We start from the raw sequence: 17,021 nt of genomic DNA, 5'->3' as shown, positions 1-17,021 counted from the left end.
CGCCAGAGTAGTAAAGCCAGTGACTGAGGGCAGATATTAATAGCCTGGAGAGGGTCCACGGTTATTGGCCCCCCCTGGCTAAAAACATCTGCCCCCAGCCACCCCAGAAAAGGCACATCTGGAAGATACGCCTATTCTGGCACTTGGCCACTCTCTTCCCACTCCCGTGTAGTGGTGGGATATGGGGTAATGAAGGGTTATTGTCATCTTGCTATTGTAAGGTGACATTAAGCCAGATTAATAATGGAGAGGCGTGAATTCTGACACCTATCCATCATTAATCCAATTGTATGAAAGAGTTAAAAAAAACACACACACATTATTAAAAAGTATTTTAATGAAATAAAAACAAAGGTTGTTGTAATATTTTATTGTACGCTCAATCCACTGGCTGAAGACCCTCAGTCTGTGACAAAGAAAAAATAATAAACCAACAATATACATACCTTCCGAGGATCTGTAACGTCCCACGTTGTAAATCCATCTGAAGGGGTTAATTTTTTTTACAGCCAGGAGCTCTGCTATAATGCAGCTATGCTCCTGACTGTAAAACCCCAGCGAATGAATGGAAACTAGGTCAATGACCTGTAGTTACCTTCATTCGCGGTGAGGCACCCTCTGCTGGATGTCCTTCGAGCGTGGGAAAAATTCAGAAAAGTTCCCAGGCTCGAGTTCATATGAGGACAACCAGCAGAGGGCGCCTCACCGCGAATGAAGGTTAGGGAGATATAAACAGTATGTTTCAGCAGGATTAAAAAATGGTGGTGTGAACGTAGCCCAACAAACATTTACTAGCACCCAGCCTAGCTTTTCATTAATAAGAAACTCCATATTCCTCGAGGTGGTACATATCAGATGATCAACATGGCTCAGCTACTGGATTATACCAGCTCGTAGTCAGGGCCGTATTTGCCACTAGGCACGTGAGGGCACGTGCCTAGGGCGGGGACAATGCAGGGGGCGGCACCTGAGCAAGGTTTTTTTTTTTTAAAGCTGGGTCACCTCCCGAACGACCCCGCCCCCCCGCCCCACCTGGCCGCCCACCCGCCCCACCTGGCCGCCCACCCTCCCTCCCGCCTCCCACCCGCCCTCCTTGAAGACAATACTCACCCTGCTGCTCCAGCGATGCCTGGTCTCGGCGTCTGGAGCTCGTCCTTAATGAGCGGTCACGTGGTACCGCTAATTAAGGTCATGAATATGCGCATATTCATGACCTTAATGAGCAGAGCGGTATCACCTGACCGCTCACGCAGGAAGAAGGAGTCGGGACAGCCAGAGGGACGTCGCGGCCGCGCGGTGAGGAGCAGGTGAGTATGAGGGATGGGGGGACAGGGGAGGGGGGAAGAAGGAGGACTGTAAGCCGCACCATTCAAGATGGGGGGTGGAGGAATATGAGCCATGCATACAGGTGTGGGGGGTGGAGGAATATGAGCCATGCACACGGGGGGGGGGGGGGGTGGAGGAATATGAGCCATGCATACAGGGGGGGGTGGAATGTGAGCCATGCATACAGGGGGGAGTGGAATATGAGCCATGCATAGGGGGGGTGGAATATGAGCCATGCATACAGGGGGGGGGTGGAATATGAGCCATGCATACAGGGGGGGTGGAATATGAGCCATGCATACAGGGGGGGTTGAATATGAGCCATGCATACAGGGGGGGTGGAATATGAGCCATTCATACAGGGGGGTGGGGAATATGAGCCATGCATACAGGGGGGTGGGGAATATGAGCCATGCATACAAGAGGGGGGGTCATTATACAGTATGGAGAACTGTGTGTGGCCATAATACAGTATTGAGCATCATGTGTGGCCATTATACAGTATGGAGCATCATGTGGCCGTTATACAGGATGGAGCATCATGTGTGGCCATTATACAGTATGGAGCATCATGTGTGGCCATTATACAGTATGGAGCATCATGTGTGGCTGTTATACAGTATGGAGCATTGTGTGGCCATTATACAGTATTGAGCATCATGTGGAGCCATTACACAGTATGGAGCATTGTGTGGCCATTATACAGGATGGAGCATCATGTGTGGCCATTATACAGGATGGAGCATCATGTGTGGCCGTTATACAGTATGGAGCATCATGTGTGGCCGTTATACAGGATGGAGCATCATGTGTGGCTGTTATACAGTATGGAGCATCATGTGCTGCCAATATACAGTATGGAGCATCATGTGCGGTCATTATACAGTATTGAGCATCATGTGTGGTCATTATACAGTATGGAGCATCACGTGCGGCTATTATACAGTACACAACTCCATCCCTTTTTCAAAAGTTGGGAGGTATGGTACCGCATTTGCCAGATCATGGCAAGTGCCGCAAATCCCATAGGGAATGAATGAGGTTGAACGCAGTGTTGACGTAAGTGATCCGGTACGCGGCAGATGCAGAAAAACTGCCGATCTGCTGCAAAAGGCGACTGCCGATAGTGTCTTACTCACCAAAGTGGGAGGCAGCACTAAAAGTGCCTAGGGCAGCAGAAACTCTAAATACGGCCCTGCTCGTAGTCCTCTGTTATTTGTCATCAGTCCAGTTGTCAGGTCAGGTTTGGGATACAAAGAACAGTGTCCATATCATGCTGGTGTAAAGCTGGTCTGAGGCCATGGGCCAGTGAACTTAAAAATAACAAACGCAATTTGGGGCTCATTCAGACGAGTGTGTTTCTGGATAGTATGCTGTCTGTGTGCACAATGAGCAGCACACTGACCTAGTATTAGCCTATGAGCAAGTCCGCATTAGCCATTTTGCAAAATGTACCAGGGTGCGGTCAGACGGCTGTATAAATCGGACCGAGATCGGTCCAGAATGTACGGACTGGCCAGTAGCTCTCTGACAGCTTCATATATTTCTAAGCAGCTGTCACTCTTTGGTCTGGAGAGCCGCCAGCCAGTCTGCGCATTGCAGTCCGATCTCGGTCTGATTTATACGGCCGCCTGACTGCACCCTTAGTTTGGTCGATTTTACAGGCTAGAACAGGGCGTCTAATAGAAGGCAGCTCCTGCACCCATCCAAGAGGTGAATGAGCCCACGGAGCTTTGCATGGCGCCTGTCACGGCTACATTTTGAAGATGGAACTGGCACCGTTTTATTTATCTGAACCTAGCCTAAAAAAAATGGAGCATGGTAGTATTTTGTTGTAGTGCAGAGCGACTACATTGACAATCATTAGCTGTAATATGACAGTGCAACACTGTAATTATGGAGTCATAAGCAAGAATAAAGCAGTTAGGCACACTAAAACGTATAGTTTATTTGGGTCAGTTAGGGAGCGCCTAATGGCGCAGTCAGACAGCCATATAAATCAGACTGAGATCGGACTGCAATGCTTGGACTGGTCAGCAGCTCTCCTGACCCAAGCGTGACAGATTCGTGTATTCCTGTGCTGGCCAGTCCATGCACTGATTTTAGTCCTATTTACATGGCTGACTGTGTCCTAAAAAGAAGAGTCAATGTATTTATCCTTTAGGCCGGCGTCACACTAGCGTTTTGCATTCGATGCAAGACCATCGGATGTGATATGCTAATGACACTTGGCTCCTGCTCGCAGCAGAGCAGGAGCCGAGTGTCATGCGTCTGTTCTCCGATGCACAGGGAGGATTGGAGCACAGCTGCGGAGGAGGCGGGGAAATGAATTTCTCCATCTCCTCCATTGCTGGGGTCCGCTTATAGCGCACATCACTTGGATGATATCCGAGTGGTGTGCGCTGTCTCACTCGCACCAATAGGCTTATATGGGTGCGAGTGAGCCGAGAGTTTTCCTCGGTCCGAGACAATCGTAGCATGCTGCGATTGTCTCGGACCGAGGAAAACGGCCTACAAAAAGTTGGCTGCTGGGAGCGGCCCCATATGTTAACATTTGTCCGAGTGCAATGCGATTTTTTTTATCGCATTGCACTCGGACGTTTTAAACGCCAGTGTGACGCCGGCCTTATGTTGCACCCCCCAGCAATTGTCCCTTTCCTTCCATGTCAGAGCATAAAGTGCCCCTCACCCCTTTTTCATGCTGAAGGTTTCACCAGGAGCAGTATGAAGGACATCAATAAAAAAACCTTAAACATGGTTAGAGTGCCCCAATTTTCTACTAATTTGGGAACTACTGCATATATAGTTAAAACATGCTTAAACTTGTAGTTCCATATGATCTGTCTTCATGTCTACTAGCAACAGTCCAATAACTACAAACATGAGTATTTAGATCCAGAATTGGTGCAGTTCATTAATTTCTAATTTGAATTTTCAACATATCCCAATCAATGATCCAGGCCAGGTCTTATTGTAGTTTGGAGCTAGTTAATTGCTATGTGGAGCAATCTGTGACCTGAGTTCCACCTCAAGCCAGGTTCTTTCTGAATAGTTCAGGTTGATTGACCCAACATGATCAACCAGGTCCATTCTGAGCAGCTCCATACAAGTAGTATTGTTGTGAGCCACCGACCTTTCTTCTTTCTCATTCTCTTGCTCAGTTATGTCTTGTACTTAGTCATCGGAGCCTTTGTTTTCTCCACCCTGGAACAACCCTATGAGGACCAGCTGAGGAATAAGGTGGAAAAACTGTGGAATGAGTTCCTGAAGTATCACCCATGTTTATCTGAGGAGCTTCTAGATGACTTCCTCAGGAAAGTATTGTTGGTCAAGAGTTTTGGCATGTCGGTTCTGCAGAATTCATCTGGATATGGAGTCAAGTGGGATTTTGTATCTTCACTGTTCTTCACAGGTACTACACTTGCCACTATAGGTAGGTAACTAGATCATAACATTTGGGGTATGTTCACACAATGTTTTATCAGGTTGGCAAAAACTAAGGGGTTTTTCTGGTGGAAACTGCTTTAGGAAACACCGGCGTTTGTTTCATCCTGAAGCGCTTTTGTCTACGTTTTTCGTTGCCATTTTCTGTTTTAAAAAAAATAAATAAAATATTTATATATTTTTTTTTTCTTTCCCGTTAAGCATTTTATAGTAGATGTTTTTCTTTAAAAACTATTAAGTATTGAATAAAACACTTGCAAAACGCTCAAAAAGACACCTAGTCTTGTTTATAGCCCTCTCATTGACTTTTATAATAATAGTATGGAGTAGCTTCATAGGGGAAATGCTGGAAGAGTGGTCAGGTCACTTCTTTAAACCACTTGGCGTTTTTTGAAGCCCAAATGGGTTAATAGACACTCAAAAACCTGAATGTTTTAACAGCAAGTTGGTTTTTTTTTATATAGAAATTATGTTCATTCTTTTGGATGTTTTCTGGGTGCATTTTCAGGCATTTACCTGGCTCTACACCAAAAAAAATGCCTGAAAAAAATGTTGTGAGTGCAAAAGCCTTATTAGGAAGTGGTTTACTTTTCCACTGGAACCTTAGGCTAAGTTTTTTTTACTGTAAAATCTTTTTTTCCAGATGTTGTTGAAACGTTAATCAGATCTGTTACATTTGTGAATGTCACAAGCATTATTTTACATGGACTTTTAATAGGGCTGCCTTAGAGGTTGCTGAAATCTCTCCATGAGGCTGCCCAGTTTCATGCCATACTCCATTGTATGTACGGAGATATCGATATACACGTAAATTCCATATGACAAGAGATGAGCGATCCTGAACTTAAAAGTATGGGGTTTGTACCGGACATTTGGTGTCCGCAGCTAATCGCCAAACACTGACTTCTCCTGGAAGTCCGTTCAATGTTTGGATTTCCGGGAGATTTTTTTTTTTCTAGTTCCAAAGTTTGGTGTCAATTGTTTTCAATGGCCTTCGTGTACCAGGACCCAAACTTCCACGGGTCCATTCATCCCTATATATAATGCTAAGCGGTGGCCATACCCCTGATGTGCCAAGCAGCGACGACTGGACTTCAGGCACTGCCCTGCACAGGGCTTTGCTGTGTGCCTGAGACCTAACCACAAATAGGTCTAAGGCTATGTGCACACAGCACCGTTTAGATGCCCGCACAGTCACCAAGTTTTCACATTGCTGGGCATTTCTTTTTTTTTTTAAGGCAGAATCCACCTGTGCGCGCACAGCCTAAGGCCGGAGTAACACTACAGCAAGATACGACCGAGTCTCGCAGGTTAAAACCAAGCTCTGGCACCGGCACTCCGGAGCGGAGCGTGCGGTTCCGTGTATAGCTATGCGGCCGCACGCTCCGCTCTGGAGTGCTGATGCCAGAGCTTGGTTTTAACCTGCGAGACTCGGTCGTATCTCGCTGTGTGTGATCTCAGCCGCCTCTGCTGCTTCTTAATATGCAATAAGAATCTTCTCTGGTTGTGTTTTTGCTGCTTTTTTATTTATTTTTTAATTGATGCGCGTTTTAGTTCAGAGTGGAAGCAGTTTTTTTGTTTTTCAGTTTTAAAGAAAAAACTTTTATCTTGCACTTAGGTGCAACTATTTAGTTTTCAGCTCTCTATAGAAGCCTACAGAGCAAAAACACACCAAAAAAGAGCTCTGTTCAACAACGTCTATGGACGCATAGTCGCCGAATGTTCATAAAGTCATATCCACAGTTTTATTCTATGTGGGAATGTGGCCTTATACTGGTTTCACACATCCGACATTTGGGTCAGAGTTCGAACCTCACGAGGATGCAAGCGGGACTTGTTGCTATGGGCAACAAAGAGTTTTCTTTATACAGGTCCTTCTCAAAAAATTAGCATATAGTGTTAAATTTCATTATTTACCATAATGTAATGATTACAATTAAACTTTCATATATTATAGATTCATTATCCACCAACTGAAATTTGTCAGGTCTTTTATTGTTTTAATACTGATGATTTTGGCATACAACTCCTGATAACCCAAAAAACCTGTCTCAATAAATTAGCATATTTCACCCATCCAATCAAATAAAAGTGTTTTTTAATAACAAACAAAAAAACCAACAAATAATAATGTTCAGTTATGCACTCAATACTTGGTCGGGAATCCTTTGGCAGAAATGACTGCTTCAATGCGGCGTGGCATGGAGGCAATCAGCCTGTGACACTGCTGAGATGTTATGGAGGCCCAGGATGCTTCAATAGCGGCCTTAAGCTCATCCAGAGTGTTGGGTCTTGCGTCTCTCAACTTTCTCTTCACAATATCCCACAGATTCTCTATGGGGTTCAGGTCAGGAGAGTTGGCAGGCCAATTGAGCACAGTAATACCATGGTCAGTAAACCATTTACCAGTGGTTTTGGCACTGTGAGCAGGTGCCAGGTCGTGCTGAAAAATGAAATCTTCATCTCCATAAAGCATTTCAGCCGATGGAAGCATGAAGTGCTCCAAAATCTCCTGATAGCTAGCTGCATTGACCCTGCCCTTGATGAAACACAGTGGACCAACACCAGCAGCTGACATGGCACCCCACACCATCACTGACTGTGGGTACTTGACACTGGACTTCAGGCATTTTGGCATTTCCTTCTCCCCAGTCTTCCTCCAGACTCTGGCACCTTGATTTCCGAATGACAAGCAAAATTTGCTTTCATCAGAAAAAAGTACTTGGGACCACTTAGCAACAGTCCAGTGCTGCTTCTCTGTAGCTCAAAAGTGGCTTTACCTGGGGAATGCGGCACCTGTAGCCCATTTCCTGCACACGCCTGTGCACGGTGGCTCTGGATGTTTCCACACCAGACTCAGTCCACTGCTTCCTCAGGTTCCCCAAGGTCTGGAATCGGTCCTTCTCCACAATCTTCCTCAGGGTCCGGTCTCCTCTTCTCGTTGTACACCGTTTTCTGCCACATTGTTTCCTTCCAACAGACTTACCATTGAGGTGCCTTGATACAGCACTCTGGGAACAGCCTATTTGTTGAGAAATTTCTTTCTGGGTCTTACCCTCTTGCTTGAGGGTGTCAATGATGGCCTTCTTGACATCTGTCAGGTCGCTAGTCTTACCCATGATGGGGGTTTTGAGTAATGAACCAGGCAGGGAGTTTATAAAAGCCTCAGGTATCTTTTGCATGTGTTTAGAGTTAATTAGTTGATTCAGAAGATTAGGGTAATAGGTCGTTTAGAGAACCTTTTCTTGATATGCTAATTTATTGAGACAGGTTTTTTGGGTTATCAGGAGTTGTATGCCAAAATCATCAGTATTAAAACAATAAAAGACCTGACAAATTTCAGTTGGTGGATAATGAATCTATAATATATGAAAGTTTAATTGTAATCATTACATTATGGTAAATAATGAAATTTAACACTATATGCTAATTTTTTGAGAAGGACCTGTAGACCCTTTTGATAAATGAAGACTTTTCTTCTCATATATTTCTAATGTGTGTGTGTGTTATGATGAATATTTCCTTTGAAAATGATGTGTAAATGACAGAGAACTGCTGTATGTAAAAGCTCATGTTAAAATTGCACTGCACTCGGATGTAAATCGGATGCTAGGAATGAAAAATCGGATTATACTTGCATGACACTCGTGCGACTCTCGGCAGGGAGACTCGGACCGATTTTTTTTTTTTTTTTTTTCATACGTTAAGTGTGACCACCCCGGCCTTAAAGTGATCCTCCATCCTAGCATTGAAAATTGATAAGTATATTGTGTATGTGGTGGAGCTGATGGTCTGAAGGGGTTAAATGTATTTTATATGCATTTCCTTTTGCTAAGGGTATGTGCACACGTTCGGATTTTTTGCGTTTTTTCGTGATAAAAACGCTATAAAAACGCATGCATATGCATCCTATCATTTAGAATGCATTCCGCAATTTTTGTGCACATGATGCGTTTTTTTTCCGCAAAAAAAACGCATTCCGGGAAAAAGAAGCATCATGTTCATTATTTTTGCGGATTTCCCATTATATTATGGCATTTGGAGTGTCTGGCAAAAAAACGCTAAAAACGCATGCAGAATTCATACTAAGGGTATGTGCACACGTCCGGAATGCATGCAGAGATAAACCTGAGGTTTTCCGCAGGAATTCTGCATGCATTTTTTGCGCGTTTTTTGTTTTTGCGGATTTTTTGCGTTTTTTGCCAGACACTCAAAAATATATATAAAAGACTATAAGTAGCAAACACAAAGCCCTCAAGAACATATATATAGTGAAAATATAAAATATTTTAATATATACATATATATCTACACAGCAGCACAAAATTATTATTACCAAACAATGTATATAGAACAAAGTGCATAAGTGCTGTGCAAATAAAATACACATATAACAATAATACAAATAAATATATCCAGAAAATTCAATTAAGGTGCCACAAAAATGGAAAAATAAATATATGAAAAAGATATATATGAAAAAAAGTTTTTTTTTACATAAAGTGCAATAATATGTGCAATGTTGCAAAATCTAGGAAAACCGCAAAAAAATGCTAAGGTGCAAAAGTGCTAAAAGCTGTTCCATTGAAGGGCAACCTATACAAGACACTCTGAAAGTGTTATATACTGCTGGAGATATATAAAATGTAACACAATCACTGTTACTTGTTACAATAAAGAGACCATCTATATACGGTACTCCTAGGGGCTATATAAAGTGTTGAAGTGCTCAATGTAGTAAGACTGCAAGCACCTAGCAGAAAATAAAGTCACAAATAAGTACAGTTACTCATACCTGAATGCTCCTTATTCCCTACGTACGTTTTATATTTTATATTTTCACTATATATATGTTCTTGAGGGCTTTGTGTTTGATACTTATAGTCTTTTATATATATTTTTGCATCGCCTGGCAGTATTATATTTATACATTAGTTATATGTTCTTATACCTTTTATACTTATTATTGCATGTGCTTCCATCAGCTGTGATATTGACTAATTTTTATAACTGATATATATTTTTACTTTATCTAATTTTCAATAAAATAATTAATTTTATACCGTCTTTTTGCACTAATTTCTTGGGAGGATTTGTTTTGTCAACAGTGCTAGACAAAGTATATTTTGCATACAATTGGTTGCTTATCTGATTGAGGGTTAACCATAATGTTCGGCCCAGTTTAGGAAAGAGGAACTGAGAGTTGGTGCCAAGTTTAGGAAGTGACAGTAGCAGTCTCACACATTGGGCTGCTATGGACAACATGGACCTAATACTCGGGGCAGTGGATTGCCAAAAATACCCTTCCATGTGATTTCATCTACTGAGCTGGGGTAACCTCGAGATGGACGTCGGGGGCTTTGGGCGCACTCGGCCTGTGATGCTACAGGGAAAGATGTACTCAGACTCTGAGGTGGAAGGTGTTGCAATCCAGCTGCACTGCTAGGGGTAGAGAACATTTCCTAGTGCTTGTGAATATGGCAAGAGGAACACTCTACCTATACGGAGAACCAGAGCTGTAGTTCTGTCCAGAACCTGTGGGAAAGACGACAACTCATTGGGCCTTATCCTACATGCCTGTTTGTAAAGACTGCCAATTGTTCAGTAAAAGTTTAATTTGTTTTTTGTAAAACCGGTGTCCTCTGGATTTATTGGTGCCAAGCTTCCAGGAGAGGAAAACCTGGAGCCAATGGAGAAGTAAGTGTGATGCACCACCGCAACAGCAACACATCGGGACGGGGACACGTATTGTCTGTAGAGTGCCACAGCGAGTGGAAGTAGCAACCCACCCAAGACTACCTCGCTTGGACACTTAACATTTAGTCATCCTATCCATTTGCCTCACGCTGCCTCCTCTACTGAGACTGGTATTCCGGTCCTCATACAACCAAGTTGGCAGCTGTAATGGTAAGGTTGAACTTTGCCTTTCCTGTGCTGTTGAGGCGTGATTTACACTTACCACTGTGCTTCCCATGGTAATGGAACTGCCATCTTGGATGTAGGAGGAATGGAATGCCGGTCTCAGTGGAAGAGGCAGGAGGAAGTAAATGGGAGGGCACCAGATAGCAAAAGCATAGTCACTGCTCAATTTGAGAGTGGAGGACCACTTTAATGGTTTTGGACACTTTTGTAAAGTGTCTAGAAAAGCAGGTATGGCTAAGGCCGAGTTCAGACAAGCAAATAAGAGACAATTTTTCTACCATATGCTGTTCTGCATGTCCATTTTTTTCCATCCGTAGAACATCCTTTTTTACATCAAAAATGGAAGAAAAATACAAGGCCAAACATTATTCTAAAATGTTTTTTTTTTGGATCTATAGTCCCGGCCGCACCGCAGCGCTGCTCAGGGCACACAGGAATATCCCCAGGAACCCCTGCAGCGATGGGAAGGCCGGTACAGTGCCCGGAGTGGTGGGACACAGCGGGCTCCCCCCTCTGGCTCCCTCTGAAGACACCTATCATGCCAGGCACCCCAAGAAGGGGATAATGAATATAAAATTAGGCACCCCAGAGGTGCATGCGCGAATCTCGATGACGGCGGTTTGGCGGCACTGAGCTCCGCTCCCCCTTGAGCCCATAACCACCCCTATTAGCATGCCGACGGCCATAAAAAGGCACCGGGGGTCTTCTCACCTGTCCTGGGCACCGGCGCACCACCATGCTGAAGAAAGGAGCCCCCACTCAGCCGGTTAGCCGCTCGATAGCAGATCTTCTGACCGATCCTAGCAGCTCCAAAATGGCCACCGCGGCCCCGGCTTCGGATGTTACTAATCCCCTCGCCGTGCAGCAGGACGCTGCGGGAGATGGCGAGGAGAGGCTGGCGCAGGAGGATGCTGTAGTGCCCACAGCAGCACTTATTAAAACCCTCCAGGAGACATTTAGGCAGGAACTAGCCATAGCCATGAAATCAGTCACAGCACAAATGCAGGAGATACTGCAGCGCACCTCCTCATTAGAGGATAAAATGGACACGGTGGCAGAGGCGCTTGAGGAAGACCAGGAGCAAATAAAACAGCAAATGGAGCGCATACATGAGCTGGAAATTACATGTGAGGACTATGAAAATCGATCACGGAGAAGTAACCTCCGTATAAGGGGTCTCCCTGAATCAGTAGTGACACTGAAAGAGACTGCATCTGCCCTATTCACTGCCCTTCTTCCACAGGCAGACCAGGCCACGCTACACATCACTAGGATACACAGAGCGCTGGGCAAACCGAGGTCTGATAATGTCCCAAGGGATGTAATCCTGAAGCTACACTACGAAGAGACCAGAGACCTCATTTTAACAGCAGCACGGGACCTCCCAAATCTTCCAGGTGTTCCAGGCTCAGTCCGCCTATATGCTGACATTGCTCCCGCCACCCTGAACAGGCGCAGGGAGTTTAGACCACTCACTGCAGCATTGCAAGCTGCTAAAATAAAGTATAGATGGGGCTTCCCATTCGCTCTGTCTTTCTCCCATGACAACAAGCACTTCACATGTCGGTCTCTTGCGGAGGGAAAACGCATGATCGAACAGATGGGCATCAGGATACCAGATGATCTACAACCACTGCCTCAGAGGAAACCCAGACCAACTAGGGAGTGGAAAGAGGTCCCAAGAGTGACAAGAAGCCAGCGTGCGAACATCACTTGAAAGATCATTAACAGTGTGGCGGTCTAATTTAACTTTATCTAACTTTGCTTCTCTTTACGCTCAACACCTATGAGAGTGGATTATCACCCATGAAAGGGTGGTCTTGGTTGCCTGGATGGAGTTGGAGGATTTCACTTTCTCCCAAGGAATTCATTCACATCCCCATCTCCCCTCCCACTCTTCCCCCCCCCCCTCTTTTCCCCTTCCCCTCCCCTCCTTTCCCCTCTCCCTATCCTCACCCTCCCCTCTCCCCCCCCTTTAATTTTTTATTTTTATTTTTTTTTTTACTTTATTATTTTACACTTTTATTTTATTTATTTTTTTTATTATTTTTTATATTTATTATTTTCACCTGTCCACAATACAATCTGATATGGGAAGTCGGCGTAAATCTTTTCACGAGGCCCAATAATTTTTCGAAGTTATATTAACCCCTTCAAGACCCAGCCTATTTTGACCTTAAAGACCTTGCCGTTTTTTGCAATTCTGACCAGTGTCCCTTTATGAGGTAATAACTCAGGAACGCTTCAACGGATCCTAGCGGTTCTGAGATTGTTTTTTCGTGACATATTGGGCTTCATGTTAGTGGTAAATTTAGGTCAATAAATTCTGCATTTATTTGTGATAAACACGGAAATTTGGCGAAAATTTTGAAAATTTCGCAATTTTCACATTTTGAATTTTTATTCTGTTAAACCAGAGAGATATGTGACACAAAATAGTTAATAAATAACATTTCCCACATGTTTACTTTACATCAGCACAATTTTGGAAACAAAATTTTTTTTTGTTAGGAAGTTATAAGGGTTAAAATTCGACCAGCGATTTGTCATATTTACAACGAAATTTACAAAACCATTTTTTTTAGGGACCACCTCACATTTGAAGTCAGTTTGAGGGGTCTATTTGGCTGAAAATACCCAAAAGTGACACCATTCTAAAAACTGCACCCCTCAAGGTACTCAAAACCACATTCAAGAAGTTTATTAACCCTTCAGGTGCTTCACAGCAGCAGAAGCAACATGGAAGGAAAAAATGAACATTTAACTTTTTAGTCACAAAAATTATCTTTTAGCAACAATTTTTTTATTTTCCCAATGGTAAAAGGAGAAACTGAACCACGAAAGTTGTTGTCCAATTTGTTCTGAGTACGCTGATACCTCATATGTGGGGGTAAACCACTGTTTTGGCGCACGGCAGGGCTTGGAAGGGAAGGAGCGCCATTTGACTTTTTGAATCAAAAATTGGCTCCACTCTTTAGCGGACACCATGTCACGTTTGGAGAGCCCCCGTGTGCCTAAAAATTGGAGCTCCCCCACAAGTGACCCCATTTTGGAAACTAGACGCCCCAAGGAACTTATCTAGATGCATAGTGAGCACTTTGAACCCCCAGGTGCTTCACAAATTGATCCGTAAAAATGAAAAAGTACTTTTTTTTCACAAAAAAATTCTTTTAGCCTCAATTTTTTCATTTTCACATGGGCAACAGGATAAAATGGATCCTAAAATGTGTTGGGCAATTTCTACTGAGTACACCAATACCTCACATGTGGAGGTAAACCACTGTTTGGGCACATGGTAAGGCTCGGAAGGGAAGGAGCGCCATTTGACTTTTTGAATGAAAAATTATTTCCATCGTTAGCGGACACCATGTCGCGTTTGGATAGCTCCTGTGTGCCTAAACATTGGCGCTCCCCCACAAGTGACCCCATTTTGGAAACTAGACCCCCCAAGGAACTAATTTAGATGCCTAGTGAGCACTTTAAACCCTCAGGTGCTTCAGAAATTGATCTGTAAAAATGAAAAAGTAATTTTTTTTCACAAAAAAATTCTTTTCGCCTCAATTTTTTCATTTTCACATGGGCAGTAGGATAAAATGGATCATAAAATTTGTTGGGCAATTTCTCCCGAGTACGCCAATACCTCATATGTGGGGGTAAACCACTGTTTGGGCACTCGGCAGGGCTCGGAAGAGAAGGCGCGCCATTTGACTTTTTGAATGGAAAATTAGCTCCAATTGTTAGCGGACACCATGTCGCGTTTGGAGAGCCCCTGTGTGCCTAAACATTGGAGCTCCCGCACAAGTGACCCCATTTTGGAAACTAGACCCCCCAGGGAACTTATCTAGATGCATATTGAGCACTTTAAACCCCCAGGTGCTTCACAGAAGTTTATAACGCAGAGCCATGAAAATAAAAAATAATTTTTCTTTCCTCAAAAATGATTTTTTAGCCTGGAATTTCCTATTTTGCCAAGGATAATAGGAGAAATTGGACCCCAAATATTGTTGTCCAGTTTGTCCTGAGTACGCTGATACCCCATATGTGGGGGTAAACCACTGTTTGGGCGCACGGCAGGGCTCGGAAGGGATGGCACGCCATTTGGCTTTTTAAATGGAAAATTAGCTCCAATCATTAGCGGACACCATGTCACGTTTGGAGAGCCCCTGTGTGCCTAAACATTGGAGATCCCCCAGAAATGACACCATTTTAGAAACTAGACCCCCAAAGGAACTAATCTAGATGTGTGGTGAGGACTTTGAACCCCCAAGTGCTTCACAGAAGTTTATAACGCAGAGCCATGAAAATAAAAAAAAAAATTATTTTCTCAAAAATGATCTTTTAGCCTGCAATTTTTTATTTTCCCAAGGGTAACAGGAGAAATTTGACCCCAATATTTGTTGTCCAGTTTCTCCTGAGTACGGTGATACCCCATATGTGGGGGTAAACTACTGTTTGGGCACATGCCGGGGCTTGGAATTGAAGTAGTGACGTTTTGAAATGCAGACTTTGATGGAATGCTCTGCGGGCGTCACGTTGCGTTTGCAGAGCCCCTGATGTGCCTAAACAGTAGAAACCCCCCACAAGTGACCCCATTTTGGAAACTAGACCCTGAAAGGAACTTATCTAGATGTGTGGTGAGCACTTTGAACCCCCAAGTGCTTCATAGAAGTTTATAATGCAGAGCCGTGAAAATAATAAATACGTTTTCTTTCCTCAAAAATAATTATTTAGCCCAGAATTTTTTATTTTCCCAAGGGTAACAGGAGAAATTTGACCCCAATATTTGTTGTCCAGTTTCTCCTGAGTACGGTGATACCCCATATGTGGGGGTAAACTACTGTTTGGGCACATGCCGGGGCTTGGAATTGAAGTAGTGACGTTTTGAAATGCAGACTTTGATGGAATGCTCTGCGGGCGTCACGTTGCGTTTGCAGAGCCCCTGATGTGCCTAAACAGTAGAAACCCCCCACAAGTGACCCCATTTTGGAAACTAGACCCTGAAAGGAACTTATCTAGATGTGTGGTGAGCACTTTGAACCCCCAAGTGCTTCATAGAAGTTTATAATGCAGAGCCGTGAAAATAATAAATACGTTTTCTTTCCTCAAAAATAATTATTTAGCCCAGAATTTTTTATTTTCCCAAGGGTAACAGGAGAAATTTGACCCCAATATTTGTTGTCCAGTTTCTCCTGAGTACGGTGATACCCCATATGTGGGGGTAAACTACTGTTTGGGCACATGCCGGGGCTTGGAATTGAAGTAGTGACGTTTTGAAATGCAGACTTTGATGGAATGCTCTGCGGGCGTCACGTTGCGTTTGCAGAGCCCCTGATGTGCCTAAACAGTAGAAACCCCCCACAAGTGACCCCATTTTGGAAACTAGACCCTGAAAGGAACTTATCTAGATGTGTGGTGAGCACTTTGAACCCCCAAGTGCTTCATAGAAGTTTATAATGCAGAGCCGTGAAAATAATAAATACGTTTTCTTTCCTCAAAAATAATTATTTAGCCCAGAATTTTTTATTTTCCCAAGGGTTACAGGAGAAATTGGACCCCAAAAGTTGTTGTCCAGTTTCTCCTGAGTACGCTGATACCCCATGAGTGGGGATAAACCACTGTTTGGGCACACGTCGGGGCTCAGAAGGGAAGTAGTGACTTTTGAAATGCAGACTTTGATGGAATGGTCTGCGGGTGTCACGTTGCGTTTGCAGAGCCCCTGGTGTGCCTAAACAGTAGAAACCCCCCACAAGTGACCCCATTTTAGAAACTAGACCCCCCAAGGAACTTATCTAGATATGTGGTGAGCACTTTGAACCCCCAAGTGCTTCACAGACGTTTACAACGCAGAGCCGTGAAAATAAAAAATCATTTTTCTTTCCTCAAAAATTATGTTTTAGCAAGCATTTTTTTAGATTCACAAGGGTAACAGGAGAAATTGGACCCCAGTAATTGTTGCGCAGTTTGTCCTGAGTATGCTGGTACCCCATATGTGGGGGTAAGCCACTGTTTGGGCACACGTCAGGGCTCGGAAGTGAGGGAGCACCATTTGACTTTTTGAATACGAGATTGGCTGGAATCAATGGTGGCGCCATGTTGCGTTTGGAGACCCCTGATGTGCCTAAACAGTGGTAACCCCTCAATTCTACCTCCAACACTAACCCCCCCACACCCCTAACCCTAATCCCAACTGTAGCCATAATCCTAATCACAACCCTAACCCCAACACACCCCTAACCCTAACCACAACCCTAATTCCAACCCTAACCCTAAGGCTATGTGCCCACGTTGCGGATTCGTGTGAGATATTTCCGCACCATTTTTGAAAAATC

The 17,021-nt window shown here is 43.9% G+C and overlaps 1 protein-coding gene across 1 annotated transcript in view; it reads left to right on the top strand.

The window, feature by feature from the left end:
- The first annotated feature begins 4,398 nt into the window (after positions 1 to 4,398).
- Positions 4,399 to 17,021, top strand: part of LOC138643194 (potassium channel subfamily K member 1-like) — a 55,883-nt gene continuing 43,260 nt past the window's right edge. Inside the window, exon 1 of the mRNA XM_069732069.1 lies at positions 4,399 to 4,759. Within this exon, the coding sequence (XP_069588170.1) occupies positions 4,399 to 4,759 (361 nt within the window). The remainder of the gene's footprint in view (positions 4,760 to 17,021) is intronic.

Source organism: Ranitomeya imitator, chromosome 1 (assembly GCF_032444005.1).
Source record: "Ranitomeya imitator isolate aRanImi1 chromosome 1, aRanImi1.pri, whole genome shotgun sequence".
In the NCBI taxonomy this organism is placed as follows: domain Eukaryota; kingdom Metazoa; phylum Chordata; class Amphibia; order Anura; family Dendrobatidae; genus Ranitomeya; species Ranitomeya imitator.
Note: the sequence above shows the minus strand (reverse complement) of the source record. Positions and strands in the feature narration are given on the sequence as shown.